The sequence below is a fragment of the Perognathus longimembris genome, chromosome 1 (assembly GCF_023159225.1).
Source record: "Perognathus longimembris pacificus isolate PPM17 chromosome 1, ASM2315922v1, whole genome shotgun sequence".
Lineage (NCBI taxonomy): Eukaryota > Metazoa > Chordata > Mammalia > Rodentia > Heteromyidae > Perognathus > Perognathus longimembris.
In genome coordinates this window covers 151082323-151098096 of record NC_063161.1, presented here as the reverse complement: position 1 = coordinate 151098096, position 15774 = coordinate 151082323, and the positions used below count along the sequence as shown (strand labels likewise).

At 43.8% G+C, this 15774-nt stretch overlaps 1 protein-coding gene across 2 annotated transcripts in view; it reads left to right on the top strand.

Annotated features, from left to right (window-relative positions):
* Ggta1 (glycoprotein alpha-galactosyltransferase 1 (inactive)) overlaps window positions 1–15774 on the top strand; it is a 56129-nt gene that overhangs the window by 30488 nt on the left and 9867 nt on the right. Inside the window, exons 3-6 of one of the 2 annotated variants that reach the window (XM_048340935.1) lie at window positions 5514–5602; window positions 10916–10951; window positions 13215–13280; window positions 14323–14406. In XM_048340935.1, coding sequence (XP_048196892.1) covers window positions 5523–5602; window positions 10916–10951; window positions 13215–13280; window positions 14323–14406 — 266 coding nt within the window. In that variant the 5' untranslated portion in view covers window positions 5514–5522. The remainder of the gene's footprint in view (window positions 1–5513; window positions 5603–10915; window positions 10952–13214; window positions 13281–14322; window positions 14407–15774) is intronic. The other variant, XM_048340927.1, reaches the window with a different exon arrangement.

Sequence of the window (15774 nt, the reverse complement as noted above, 5' to 3'; positions counted from 1 at the left end):
CAGGACTTGAATCTCTAAACCTAATGAACCTCATAATTACAGCTGCCATTTGTGGAACACTTACTGACTGCTGGGAATAATGTGCTTTTGGTCTATTTCTGTCCTTTCTGGAACTCTGTACCAGCAGGATATTTTATCTCCATCTTGTATATTAGACAGTGGCTCAGAGGGTAAAGTAGCTTGCCCAAAGTATACACCTAAGACGCTAGCCTAATTTACCGTAGCCTAACTTTTACCTGGAATGCTGGATCTAAACCTTCTCATTCATAATCAAGGACATAGGAGACAAGGAATGGAGTCTTGGGGCTGGGGATACAGCTCAGTGATAGGATGCTGGTCTAGCATGTGCAAGATTCCCTTCCCAGCACTGCAAGAACAATAAAATAAATAGATAAAATTTAAAAAGAGTAGAGTCTTGTCCAAAACATCAACACTGGGCTTGTTACCTTTCTGCTTAGTTTTCCTTTGTAATTCTTGTCACTATCTTGGTAAGTCTCCATGGAAGTACCATGGATCTAAGAACTTGGGTCTAAGTACTGCCTGGTGAGCTCAGAAGCCTGGTTCCATGTTGAGAGATGGACCCATGGTGGAGCAAGACTGAAGTCCCACCCCATTCCTCTTACCCATCAATCCACTCCACAAACACATGGGGTGTACCTATTGGGTGCTAGGGAGCCTATGCCAACCTGGACCCATCATACAGGCACAGGGCTGATGCTCATGCAGAGAAGGGTAGCACCTCACGGAAGACAAGGAGAGGTTCTGGGGGCAGAGGAGGAGATAGAGGCAAGGAGGAGGGCTCCTAAGATGGCTGCGAAAGATTGGTTTCCCCTGCCACTGCTTTTACCCTGGGCTGCTCCCTGCCTGCAGAGATAATGGCTTTTCCAGGGCTTCGGAGTGCATAGATATTCAGCTGAGGGGGAGAAAACAGAGTTCACAAGTGTTCCTTCCAGAGAGGAACTCTGTTTGGAAGGGACACGTCCACACCTCCCACTTGGTGTGCATCTGTGTGGTTCTCTGATCGGGTGAGCATTGTTCTGAGTGAGATGGGTGGGTTGGAGGTGGGCAGGGAAGAATTAACTTATGGGCCACACACATAGACAAATCTTCCTGACTTTCCAGGGAAATAACTGAGGAAAAGAGAAAGGGGGAAGAGGGAACGAGGGGAGTGGTGACACTTTGCAGTGTGACCCGCCTGTGGAAATGCCTGCACCATCTGCACCAGGAGCACAAACGCTTTCATCTGGGATCCTGTGCTGGAGCCAGGTTTACATGGCTGACTGTGGGAGTAGCCTGGGGAACGGAGCCAATGGAGCCATAGAGTTGGAAATCACAAGTGTTAAGTCAGAGGCTTCTCAGAGATGTCCTGGAAGGCTCTGCCCCCTGACAGGCTGTACCACTGGGGCTGGTTGAGGTAACCCAGGAGTGGGGCCAGGGGACACCAGAGTTTTACTCCCCTGCTTAAAAACAATGGGGTAGTATAATTCTGTGCTTTGCCCCTTGCGTACATTTATATTTAAACCTATGTTTCTTTCCTGGTAGGTAAGAGTCAGCCATCAACCTCCAGAATTACAGTTTTGAAAAAACACAAATATAGACAGAAACACGTAGGAGAAGGACTTACAGATTACAGTGTCTGCCAAATGCCTCATTTTTTTTTCCCCAGAGAGAAAAATAAAAATGTCTTAAGAGTCATTAGCTGCCTTCTTAGAAATCTTTGGTTCTAGGAAGCATGTTTATGCTTTTAGTGTTGTGGCTCTAGGGCTTTGCTAAGGACAGCTTTCAATGGTAAGACTCACGTTGACCACAGCCAAGGAGTAAGTAGGTTCAAGCCATTTATGACATCCAGAAAGAAATGGGCTATGGGAATTGCCTCTGGTGTTAATTCCTGAAATTAATGTAAAAAAAGGAAAGGAAAAAAGAAAGACAATCACAAACACTTACATATTTGGATAGATGAGGCAGAGCTAGGCTTGATTTGGACTCTCCCTGATGGGAGTTCTCTCTTGGGAGTGTTTTCACCTTTTCTGCATTTAATGAGCCTCCTGACTGAGAGACAATTTGCATGGGACCCCCACCCTCAGGTGGGGCTGACACAGCTGAAACTCCAGCCAGGCTTGCTTTTGCTTCTCTGCACACACTGGGTGTTGTAGTAGTGCCTGGGGCTTGATCAGAGAAAATCAAATTTGGTCCCACTTTTGAGCAGTTCTCATCAGGCTGAGGCTGGGAACAGATGGGTAAGCCTCTAGAGGCTACTCATTTGCATCTATTTGCACCTCATTGCATAATGTATACTTATTCCTGATCTGTCCCTTCTTCCCTTCAAATAATTTTTGAGCATTTGCTAAGCACCAGGCTCTGTGCTGTTCCACTAGATTCTCTCAGTGGCCCATTTTATGAACACCAGTATTAAGAACTAACATTTTGGGGCTGGGAATATGGCCTAGTGGCAAGAATGCTTGCCTCATATACATGAAGCCCTGGGTTCGATTCCCTAGCACCACATATATAGAAAACGGGCAGAAGTGGCGCTGTGGCTCAAGTGGCAGAGTGCTAGCCTCGAGCAAAAAGAAGCCAGGGACAGTGCTCAGGCCCTGAGTCCAAGGCCCAGAACTGGCCCCCCCCCCAAAAAAAAAAAACAACTTTAAACTTTATTTACAAGAACTAACGTTTTTCAAAATGCATTTATTCTATGTCAAAGCATAATGATTTCCAAATAGTGTCCGTAAAATTCTTCAAACTCCTTTTAGGAGTTTATAGACACCTCAAGTTGCCATTAAGTTCAATCTTGGCTCTTTTGTTTCAAAACAGCTCCCTCTCTGAGGAAGGGGAATAGAGTGTCACAACTGAAAAACCCTTTGGCTCCTTCTTTAAAAAAAAATTGTATTGAATAATAAAGGCAATAATGAGAGAGGTATGGAAGATGAGGCAGTAAGATCTGAGACTGGAATCATCTAAGAACTTCTTTGCAAGAAGTTGGAAAACACCCTCCCTGCCCCCAGAAGGGAAAATTTTCAGTGTCAATTTCATTTCATTCACTCACTGAAGGGTAAGGAACCTTTTCTGCGAAGGATAATGTAGATATTGGAACATCATTATTTATCATATAAAATTATCAATTCAGCCAGGTAGAGAAGCTCACACCTATAATCCTATCTACTCAGGAGTCTGAGATCCTAGGGTTGCAGTTTGAAGCCAGCTTGGCCACGAAAATACGGGGAGGTTCTTATCTCCAATTAACCAGCAAATAAGGCTTGAAGTGGGTCTGTGGCTCAAGTGGTAGAATTCTAGTCTTGAGTGGTAAAGCTAAGGGACAATGCTTATAGTCCCTAAGTTCAAGCCCCAGGACTGGGACAAAAGGAAAAAAAAATCAATATAGGCAGATGGGCTGCTAGAAGCTGGCAAGAAGCCTACGCTTCTGTGTCATCATATACCAAATGATTTCGGATGTTCCTCACTCGAGGCCACTGGGGATCCAGAATTGAATCAGGAAGCTCACTCACCACCTGCCACAGAAGACAGATCCCGGGTGGCTGCTGATACCAAAATCAACATGACCACGTGGGAACTCAGGTTTCTTATCCTCCAACTACTTCCTCCTCTAACCTTTCCCATTTTCTCATTTAAATGCTTCAGTTTTCACTCAGCTGATGAGGCAGAATTCTGGCTTTGCTCCTCTTGCTTGTCCCTGATGCCAAAATTACCAGCCGTGTCCTATCAACTCTTTCTCCAAAGTGGATAAATAATTTAAATTTATTTTTCCCAGTAGACAATAACTTAAAAAATTAAATAGATTAATGGAGTACCTTGTATAATGTTTACGTTAAACATATGTTCTCTAGCATTTTTTAAATTTCCTATGATGAAAACTTATAAGATTCTTGCTTTTTGAAATGTACAGTGCAACTTTGTTATCTGTAGTTACCAAACAGTGCAATGATACATCAGAACTCTTTTGTTTGTTTGTTTGCTGCAATAAATATACATATATATATAAATTCAAAGTGAATCAACAGTAATCATCAGAACTTCTTGTTCCTTTCTAATCATAGTCTAGTACCCATCGATCAACTTTCCCCATTCCTCTGCCCCCTCCCTTCATTCCTACTGTCTGGTGACCAATTTTTATGAGATGAACTTTTTTAGATTGCACATGAATCAGATCATGCAAGTACTTATCTTTCTGTGTCTGGCTCCAAAGTATATTTAGATTGAATTTACCTCTATTCATCCCTCAGTCTCCTTTTTAGCACAGGTCACTGTTCTGTGTTCTTTTATTTTATTTTTTGTCAGTTGTGGGACTTACATTCAGGGCCTGGGCACTGTGCCTAAGCTTTTTCACTCAAGGCCCGTAGTGCTCTATCACTTTGAATCACAGTTCCATTTTCTAGTAGTTCATTGGAGATGACAGTCTCACAGACTTTCCTGCCTGTGCTGGCACTGAACCGTGATCCTCAGCTCTCACCTTCCTAAGTAGCTAGAATTACAGGCATGATCCACTGGCACCCAGTTCGTGTTCTTTGATATGATGGTCAGTCAAGTGGCCAAGAGAGGACATAGGGAAGAGGCTCAGGGAAAGAAGCGACGTTTATTATGCTAACAGGACATCAATACAGGATGCAACACCATGCAAGGTCACATGGGGGAAGTCCTCAGGATTATCAGGAGGCAGAAGATGTGCAGCAGTGGGGTGGTGGTGGGCAGGAGAAAATTGGGGTTTCCATGAGAAAGACCAGGCACAGCAAGTGAACAGTTTGGAATTAGCTAGTTGGAATCCTTTTGGCAGGCTCTAAGCTATATGGGTGAACTGTAGGTGTCTGGTGTCCCGTCCTGAAATGATGAAAACCAAATCCTATGGTCTTGCATCATTTTTCTTCCTTTTCACCTTGTGCTCACCCTTAGGGGTTCAACTTTGATTTCCCTTCCACAGCAATCCTTCCTTGACTACAAAATAGAAGTCCTTCCCCACCCAGCTCTGCTTCCCTTTCAATCACGATTTCATGCAGCAATTCAAAACTATCTGTATACTCATGCGCAAATGGTTTGCTTGCTTGTGAATGTGGTAGAGGTAAACTGGGTGGGGCTGGGAAGCAGGCAAGACCTACACCATAACGCACCGGAATCATTTTCTCCTCTGAGCAGAGGACATGTACCCAGTCATCCATGGGCAGCAGACTCAAGGAGTGGCTCCCCAAGGACACATGTCATAAGATGGGGAGATCTGAACCAGGAGTTACCTGGAGTTTTGGGGAACCACTTACAGCTTTCCTGGGTTGGGATCCTTTTTTGGCATCTTTCCCAACACAGTCAGCCTACTGTACTGTTTGCCTAATTTGGGCTGTTTATGCAATTAAAGGTAGAACACACTCCTTCGCTCTAATTCAATACTTACAAATTTATCTCTTGAATGAACATGTATAGAAAACATTTAAAAAACCATCTCTTGCTCTGGATTACATTTATTTAATCTATTTTCCATCTCTCTCTTCTCTCTTTTTTTTTTTTGCCTCCAGGAGAAAATAATGAATGTCAAAGGAAAAGTAATTCTGTTGATGCTGGTTGTCTCAACTGTGATTGTTGTGTTTTGGGAATATATCAACAGGTAATTATGGAACAGGATAAAATTATGTTGATGGAAGTACTGCTTTAATTCCATTTTACTAACATCAGCCAAGTTACCAAATTGAATTAAATCAGGATTAACAGAAACCATAAACAAGGGATTCCATCCTTCCTGTATTCTTGAACCCCAGAATGTCTTTAAAAATCAGTAGATCCTCCAAGAAATTTCTGGCTAATGAGTTCATAATTGCTCTTATGTTCCTATTTTCTTGATTTTTGAAATTTTCTCTTTTTTAGTGGTAGGCTAGATCCAAAGAAAGTCAGGCCAAATCAAGTCCAAAATATGTTAGGTAATTAGTACGATCAGACACGGAAATCATCCTTAAGACAGGAATTCCATGAGAAATCCATCCTGAATTTTGCAACCGCTAAGATATTTGCAGAGTTTTAAAGGAGCAATTCAAATTGTTGGCTTTTGCTGGAAAAGTACACATTGAATTGCTGGTGATTCATTTGTGCCTAGCTGAAACATTGGCTCTCTGTCTGTCTGTCTGTCTGTCTGTCTCTCTCCTTAACTTGTAAAAACAGAATGAGTTGAATGTGAATTATCAAACTGACCTGTGGATTCAACTATATGAGCTGCCTCTGTGCTTTCTGAAAGAAATTCCAGTGCCTTGAAGATTATAACAGTAGAGGATTCTAGCCTAATAATCTCCACAGGTTGCTACTGAAATACAGGATGGTTTTGACTTAAGAGACTGTGGCAAAGCCCAGCTTTCAGCTTCAAGAATTTCACTGAATAACTGAATTGTACAACATTGTCATGGTACCATTAGTGAAATGTTTTAGTGGCTTGAATTTAAGATGGTGGCCTAGATTAACATTTGAATCTCTTTCAGTTCTTAAATTCTAAGATTTGATGAACCAGTTTGACTGTCTTGGCTATAAAAAAAGGAACTACATCTTTGGTTGCATTAATAGCAGGAGAAATCTCAGGAACACAGAACCAATTAGTCTTGAGGTGTGGCACCAGTCTATCCACTTCTAGAATGTTCTCCTTTCATTCTGAATAACTAATTTTGAGGAAAAACTTGACAAGCTAGTATGTGATCAAGTTTAAAAAGTGTAGTCTTGGGCTGGGAATATGGCCTAGTGGTAGAGTGCTTGCCCTCGTATACATGAAGCCCTGGGTTCGATTCCCCAGCACCACATATATAGAAAAGGCCAGAAGTGGTGCTGTGGCTCAAGTGGCAAAGTGCTAGCCTTGAGCAGAAAGAAGCCAGGGACAGTGCTCAGGCCCTGAGTCCAAGCCCCAGGACTGGCAAAAAAAAAAAAAAAAGTGTAGTCTTGAGGAAACTAGTTCAAAGAAGAGGTGACTCAGAGTTGGGATGGGGACCCTAGAACGCCCTTAGACATATAAGAACTGAGGAAACATCCTCGCTGGACCATAGAGCTACACTTCCCAGGCTGGTCTTGGGCTACTATTTACCTCCACTGTGATCTTAGGCAAGTTACTCAATCACTCTGTTCTTCCCTTGTTCTAAAACTGAATGATGAGTGAATGTGGTAACATAAGGCTGTAATTCTGGCACTTAAGAGGTTGAGGCATAGGGATCACAAATTCAAGGCCAGCCTGGACAAGAGAGTGAGTTCCAGGCCAACTCAGGCTACCCGGTGACACCTTTTAAATAAATAAATGAGGATATAATGATAGTATCTGTTTCATAGGGCTCTTGGGGGGGGGTATTAGGAATGTTGTATATAAAGTACTTGGGGCAATGTCTATGACTTCTCATAATCACTGAAAAAAATGTTAACTGCCACCATCATCATTGTTTTAGTCAGTTCAGCATACCATAAAAAGAGATGCTAACTTGTGTGACTTTAACAACAGGAATTTATATGTCACAGTTCTAGAGGCTGAGAAATTCAAGACCAAAGTACTAATTGATTTGGGTCTCAGATGATGGCTCTTTTCCTGGCTTGCAAATAGGCATTTTCTCCCCCTATCCACACATGATGGAGAACAAGCAAGTTTTAGTCTTTCTAATAAGGTCACCAATTCCATCATGGGGTCCCATCCTCATACCCTCATCTAAAACCTAATGACTTTCTATAGGCTCCACCTCCAGTTACCATAACTTGAGTGACAGGTATTCAACATACAAATTTTGGAGGGGTGGGAATAAAGAGTCAGCAGCAGCAACAGCATTTGCTCAGAGGACAACACAGCACAGGATACTTTGGCAAAGGAAGGAATAACTCTAGCAGTCAGAAGTATCCTAGAGAAGTGTCCTTTGGGATTCCTACTTGGAGTTGGAATACTTGTTTAGATAGCCTTCAAGCTTTGAATCTGAACACTTGATTACATAACTTTGGTGATTAGTAGCCACAGTTGTAGCCACAGTTGTAGCTTCACATTCAGAGTGGTCCAAAATAGAGGAGCCAAAGTTTCAAATGCATGTTGGGGTCTGCCTCTCTGGAAGAGGGTTATTTTTCAGTGCTGGGTGTGCTTGCTGTTTATGAATGGTCATCAAGAAGGTCTGCTCTTCCTTAGTAGCAAACTCAAAAAGATTTAAAAATAACTAAGGTACGCACATGTACCAATTAGTAAATTGAAGAATTTTTGTCAAGTAAGCACCTGAGAAGTATGTCATCCAGCATAGCATTCAATTTAAGGTTATTTGAAAAAAAAAATCTTAGCATTTTGGAGCTGGAGAAAACCTAAATGTTATAATAAAAATAACAGTGGTGGTGATGACAGCAGCTACAAATTACTGAGCACCAGGACCCTGGGCCACACAATCAGTTCTGGTCTCCTAATAGATCTGGGTAGGTACTACTCCCAAGTTTCTAGATGAGGAACACTGAGTCTCAAAAATGTTAAATGCTAGCCAGACGCTGGTGGCTCACGCTTGTAATCCTAGCTACTCAGGAGGCTGAGATCTGAGGATTGCGGTTCAAAGCCAGTGGGGCAGGAAAGTCCATGAGACTCTTATACTCCAATTAGCTACCAAAACACTGGAAGTGGCACGGTGGCTGAAGTGGTAGAGTGCTAGCCTTGAGCTGAAGGCTCAGAGACAGTGCCCAGGCCCAGAGTTCAAGCCCCACAACTGACCAAAAAAAAAAGTTAAATGCAAGGCTTAAGGTCACAGTTCAGGAAAACTTAGGCCTCTGGGTCTCCCTCTACATTTTTCATATACTTCCTATTATTAGTATTTCTATTTATTTTATTTATTTACTCTATTAGTTATTTGTTGATCTAGATTGTACTAATGCCCTGGGTGAGGGAGTTCAACCTGGCTGACAGCCCTCCCAGCGCACAGCACAGACAAGGAGGTCCAGAAGGCAGGAGGCCTCCTTCTCTTTCTCCGCTTCCTCCTCCTCCTTTTGTTCTTCTTCTTCTTCTGTCCGCTACACCTCCTGCTTCTGCATCCTACTCTTTATCTCCTTCTCCCTCCTCCTTCCTCTTCTCTCCCCTACTCCTCTCCCTTTTGCCTCCTACTCCTCTGTTCCTTTTCTGTCCCTCCTATTGCAAGATGTGGACTCAGATTTTCAAATACCATTTCTACTCCTCCCTCAGGAAAAATCACTTAATGCCCACGTGCCTCACTTTCCACATCTGTGGACTGAGGTTATAACCAGAAATTGCTTCTTTGATGAGAGGATTTCTTTTTTTTTTTTTTTTGGCCAGTCCTGGGCCTTGGACTCAGGGCCTGAGCACTGTCCCTGGCTTCTTCCCGCTCAAGGCTAGCACTCTGCCACTTGAGCCACAGCGCCCCTTCTGGCCGTTTTCTGTATATGTGGTGCTGGGGAATCGAACCTAGGGCCTCGTGTATCCGAGGCAGGCACTCTTGCCACTAGGCTATATCCCCAGCCGATGAGAGGATTTCTTAAGCTGATAAATGTAAGTTGCCTAGGACAGTGCCTGGCTGAATACTTGCTGTTATGAATAGCATAAATCAGAATTGATAGGCTGATTTAGAAACCAGGGATTTTGGTCTGTGACTCCTGGACTCAGAGGGGAAACAAGGTGGTAACAAAAGATGAGTTTTCTTCCTAGGAGAATCCTAGCAGGGCAAGAAGGTGGGGAGAGGGAATAAAGGCCTTAAGGGGCCTTGGCAAAGTCTGAAACATCTATTATCCCTCCTTGAGTTTCAGAGATGAGTCTTTTCCTTCCCTGGGAGGAGAAATGAGTTAGTGAGGCTTAGAACCTGATCTCAAGTATGATACCAACTATTGTTCTACTCCCCCCCCCCCCCCCATGTCTCTCTGGTCAGTGTCCTCGTGTTCTGCTGTCGAGACCACTGCCTCTTCCTCCTACCTGGTCTCCACACCTACCCCTCAGCTCCCTGCACTCCGTTTTCCAAGGAACTTTTCCCTGGAACACATGGGACCCTGTCTCACCCCTGCTGAAACTCAAGGACAAACCTTCTAGTAGGTCCCAGAAAGCTCTGGTCTTCAGCTACTTCTCTTTAACTTCCTTGCAGATGCCTCTTTTCCCACTCCAGGGTTTTTGCATATTGCTTTTTCTGCCTGGGACATTTCTCTCACTCTTTCTTCATCTTGGTGAACCCGTATTTATTCTTCAGATTTCAGCTAGAACACCAACTCTTCTGGGGATTCTGGAGACATGTTCATGGCTGCTTATGCCTTTTCTCTCTCATATTTCTTGGAATATGAAGTCACATAGCTGGGTGATTATCTGAATAGGCTCTACCTGCCTTACTATATGTCCCATAAGGACGAGGACTACACATCCTGGCCTGCAGTGTATCCCAGCTCTTGATGTGTAAGAGATTCCCATCAAATATTTATAGCATGGCTGAATCGAGGTGATACCCCAAAGGAGTCATCATCCTGGTGCAGCCTTGTAGGTACTTCAAGACAGTCTCCCTGCCTCAGTTGGTCAAGATGCCTTTGGGTACCACCTTACAGGAGGCTCTTAGCTCAATATAGCTTTGGCTCTTCACTTGATACTCTGTTTTCTAGAGAGAGATAAACTCAGTAAGGAAGCCTGGGCCAGGTGTTTCCCCCTCCAGAGCCTCATCCTGTATATTAGGCACCTGTGCATAGGTAGCAGAAGAGGACCTGATGGCCAGAAAACAGTCTTAAACAAACAAACAAAGGTGTGAGATTCTCCAGACACTCCCTTCCTCTGGAGATCCTCAAGTAACCCCAACTAGAAGTTCCCAGACACTTTGATCCTTGGTTATATCTCCAAGGAAGCTGGAAAGCTTGCAGTAGGTAAAACCTAGTCCTCAGCCCAACCAGGGCTCAGTGAGGGTGTTGGTAGAACAGCCTTTCTCAGAATAAAAGTAACATGATGTTTTTATTTCTTGTTTGCTTTTAGCCCAGAAGGCTCTTTCTTGTGGATCTATCACTCAAAGTAAGTGTCCTGAATTCTAGGTATCTGTTGGCTATCTCCCACATCCATTCTTGCACACACACCCCTACTGCTGATTCCTCACAAGCCTATCCATGATGGTACTCAGGCCAAAGTGGGAGAGAACAGCATGCAACTGTGGGGTTGGTGTTAGGGACCAGAACTGTATTCCTCCAGTCCCAGTTTATAGAAGTATGACTTACATTTTTGGCCTTGGTTCTATCAAGGGTTCCTTTATGTGATATCATTTTGGCAACATTGTTGTCTTACTGATAAAAACAATCTGGGAAGATATCATCCATTATTTTTTCCCTGACTATGTTACCTAAAGAACCACACAAAAGTTGCCCTGGGAATACAAATGAGGGAGAAAAGAAAGATCCTGAGTCTCATGACAGACTAGCATGTGTCATTGTTTAAAACAATTTTTTTGAAAGTAAAGAAATCAGAGCTACATAAACTTTTATTTTCCTACCTTTGGCTTGGTTCCCAGGAAGCTTAGCACAAAGTATTGTTCTTAACTGCTTCTATTTGCCTTACTGTCATTTTTGATATAATTTATCTGCTACTATTACATCCTGATTTTTATACTCATATTGCGTGGAGCCGTGGGAACTGGCTTCAACCTACTCAGACAATATTCTGCTGTAAAATGAAAAGGAAGGTAAACTTTATTTGAGCTGACCAAAGTCATAAGAAAATTCATACCTGGGTAGCCAAATCAGTTTCTTTGTTTCTTTTAGTGGTGTTCATCCGTGTGTTGTTTCTCTGATTAGTACAACTGCATCCGTATCAAAAATCATTTAAAATACTTCCTGAGTAAATGAGCTTTAAAACAAGTCTCTTAGCCAGACGCAGTGATACATACCTATAGTGTCAGCTAGCAGATGAAACAGCAGGATTACTTGAGTTTATAAGTACAAAACCAGCCTAAACATCATAGCAAGACCTGGCTTTAAAAGGAAAAAAAGGTGGGGCTGGGAATATGGCCTAGTGGTAAAGTGCTCGCCTCATACACATGAAGCCCTGGGTTCGATTCCTCAGCACCACATAAACAGAAAAAGCCAGAAGTGGCGCTGTGGCTCAAGTGGCAGAGTGCTAGCCTTGAGCAAACATAAGCCAGGGACAGTGCTCAGGCCCTGAGTTCAAGCCCCAGGACTGGCAACAAAAACAAAACCAAACAAAAAGAAAAAAGGTTTCTTGCTGGATAGTGGTGGTTCATGCCTATAATCCTATCTCCATTGAGCCACCAAAAACCTAGAAGCAGAGGTGTGGCTCTAGTGGTAGAGTATCACCCTTGAATGAAAAAGCCAAATGAGAGAATGAGCCTCTAAGTTCAAGTCCCAGTATTGGTGCACGCACGCACGCACTGCACACACACACACACACACACACACACACACACACACACACACACACAGAGTTTCTTAATATCAAGCCTGCTCAGACTTATCTTGCAACCTTATCTGTACCACTGAAGAACATTGTATGGTTGACTTCCCCTTCTTTCTTCTCCTGAATCTCCCCTTCCCCCATATAAAGAAACTTTCACAATGTCACAGTGAGAGAGTGCAGCCACTTCCTTAAGTGGATGGTAGACGTGGCTTCTAATGACAGGTTCCTAAAGGTCTTGCTCAGTAATCCTCAGATTTTCTGAGGCTGTTGCTGGTGACCTTTGGGCCAGTGAAATTTTCTTAGGCTGCCCTTTGTAGCAGCCTGGATTCTCATAGTTTTAAAGAAGAGATAATTCTTAGAAATGTGCTTTTTTTTTCCACTAAGATGTCAGCTTGTTACAATAATTTTCAGTTTATCAAGCTTTTACATTATGCTTCTTATTTAGTCTTCAAAATTATCTTCAGAGTAGGTTATTATTATCATCCTCCTCCTCATCATCAACTAATACCTCTCAGAGGACAAAGTTGAAATCCCAAAAGGAAAATAGCCTGCTGTAGTTACACAACTAGCAAGTAGCAGCTTAGGGGCTTTTTTCTTATTGTTGCTTCACCAATTACTCCCTTTTTCTCTCCTGCTGGGGCACTAGATGAAGAATATTGGGGGTTGCCTTGGGGAGAGGGGAGCTTCTGGTCTGTTCTTTCTATTCATCCAGAGGGTTTGATGTTTTATGAATTGGCAGCTTAAAGTTAGCTTTAAAAAAAATAGTGATCTGTGCTATTAAAAAAAAAAAAAGCTTTGAGCACCCCTCCCCCTTCTAGTTTTGGGAATACCTCATTTTCTAGCAATGTTTATATTCTTTTTCATTTCCTAGAAACCCAGAGGTTGATGACAGCAGCATTCAGAAGGACTGGTGGTTTCTGAGCTGGTTAAACAATGGGTAAGGCAGTGGCAGGGGGTGGCAAGGTGTGTTTGTGTATCCACCCAACACTTGAAGACAATCCAATTCTCTTATGGTCTATGAATTTCACATTCATGACCTTCTCCCTCCCTTATCTTGCTTGCTCACAGAAATCTTTCAAGGAATCTATTTTAAAGGTGGGGCTAGGATGTTAAGATGTTTGTTTTGTCTTTGCTTTTCCCTGTAAAGGGTGGGATAAGGGCTGAAAGTTTAAATTTTCAGGAAAGACAATCATAAGTAGTAATGTCCTTAAGAGGACTATTTTAATACATTTTATTTATTTATTTATTTTTTAATTGGCCAGTCCTGGGGCTTGGACTCAGGGCCTGAGCACTGTCCCTGGCTTCTTCTTGCTCAAGGCTAGCACTCTGCCACTTGAGCCACAGCGCCACTTCTGGCCATTTTCTGTATATGTGGTGCTGGGGAATCGAACCCAGGGCCTCATGTATACGAGGCAAGCACTCTTGCCACTAGGCCATATCCCCAGCCCCTTAAGAGGACTATTTTAAAAACTCCTCTCCAACCCCTGAAATAACCTAGGGGTTTCTGGGTCATTAAACCACTAACTGCTGATGGGTGATTCTAAAGGCGAACACAGAACCTTTTCATCTGAAGTATAAATAATGCATAGAGTCATGAGTTCTCCTGCAACAGCACTGGTGGAACTACCTTCGTGTCTTTTCTCTCTGTGTGTGTGTGTGTGTGTGTGTGTGTGTGTGTGTGTGTGTGTGTGAGTTCTGAGGCTTAAACTCAAGGCCTGAACACCTTCCCTGAGCTTTTTTGCTCAAGGCTAGTGCTCTACCACTCTATCCATAGCTCTGCCTACAACCTTTTGATGGTTAATTGGTGGTAAGTGTCTCAAGGACTTTTCTGTCCCTGCTGGCCTTGAACAGCAATTGTAAGCCCTCCTGACTGGGTGTAAGCCACCAGTGCCTGGCTAGGATATGTTGTGAGACAGTACCCCACTGTCCTACCACCCCGGATCTCCCTCCTCACACACGTGTTTTCTCTTTGTACTTAGAATTCACAGTTATCAAGAAGAGGAAGAGGACATAGAAAGCGGTAGACACAAGGAGCTTCCGCTACAAGACTGGTTTGACCCAAAGTAAGAAGAGAAAGCTTGGTCCCTGTGCAGTGAGTCCATAGCTTGCAGGAGGTTGGGGCACTGCAGGTACCCTGGGTGCCACTGAGCACATTCTGTACTGGGAGAAAGAGTCCTGGCTTGTATTAGACCTTGAGCAATGGCTTTGGCAAGAAACTGAGATCTGATATGTTGAACCTAGTGGATTGAATACTACCATATTTTTTTGGAGTGGGTTAGGTGTACTGGAACTTGAAAGCAGAAACTCCTACTTTTTGTTTTGTTTTGGTTGAGGCTTGAACTCAGGACATGTGTGCTTTCCCTGAGCTTTTTTGCTCAAGCCTAATACATTATCACTATGAGCCACAGTGCCACTTCCAGCTTGTGGGCTCTCTCTCTCGACTTCCCCTCGCTTGGTGGGGGAAGGGGCTTGTCCGCCCCTTCCTGGGTGGCCCTTTATCACTCTCACGTGGGAGCAATGGCCACAGGTAGCCTTGTCTCTCTGGACTTCCCCTCGCTTGGGGGGGAAGGGGCTTGTCTGCCCCTTCCTGGGTGGTCCATGATCGCTCAGGAGGGAGCGATGGCCACGGGTAGGCTCGGTGGCGTGTGGTGGCAGGGTGCCCCAAAGCCGCCAAGAACCACACGGACGCATGGGTCCCTGGAGAAAACCTCTAGGGCTTCTGGTTATTCAAATGAGGAGCCTCCTAGATATACCCCAAAGGCGGGCACAAGAGAAGGGCCTCTGATTGGTCCCAAGGAGCTGTCCCTCAAGTGATGTCAGACTTCCTTCTCTTCGTGTTAAAGACAGGAAGGGGAGGGACAGGCTGAGGTCAGCTGTGGCCCTTAAAGGTGCAGCTGACCCCAACACAGCTTTTTCTGAGAGTTTGTTGGAGATAAGAGTCTTATGGACTTTCCTGCCTGGGCTGGCTTTGAGCTACAACGCTCAGCTCTCAGCCTGCGGAGGATCTAGGATGACAGGCGTGAGCCATTGATTGGCACCCAGCCAAGACAGGCCAATGTTTCTGTGGCAGTTGAGCTTTGCTAGGCAGGGCCAGAGCTGAATTTGTAAGGGCAGAAAGGAGAGATAGACCATGGCCAATTTCTATCACCCTTTCCTTCCCTACAAATGGCTTAGTTTTCAGGGAAGTCTATTTCTTGCCTGTATCAATCACTGTATACAAGAATGAATGGGTAAATCAACATAATCTACCTTATATCAATTTATCCTTTTCTGTAAACCACCTCAGTCCCATTATAGCATTCTGTGCACTATCTCTACCTCAAGATCTCTTAGCTTCCATGGCTCCATATCCTCACTTTTCTCCCCTCCATGCCCTCTTCTCAGAGTCCTTGGTAAAGGCTCCTCTCTTCCCAGCCATCAGACAGTAAAGT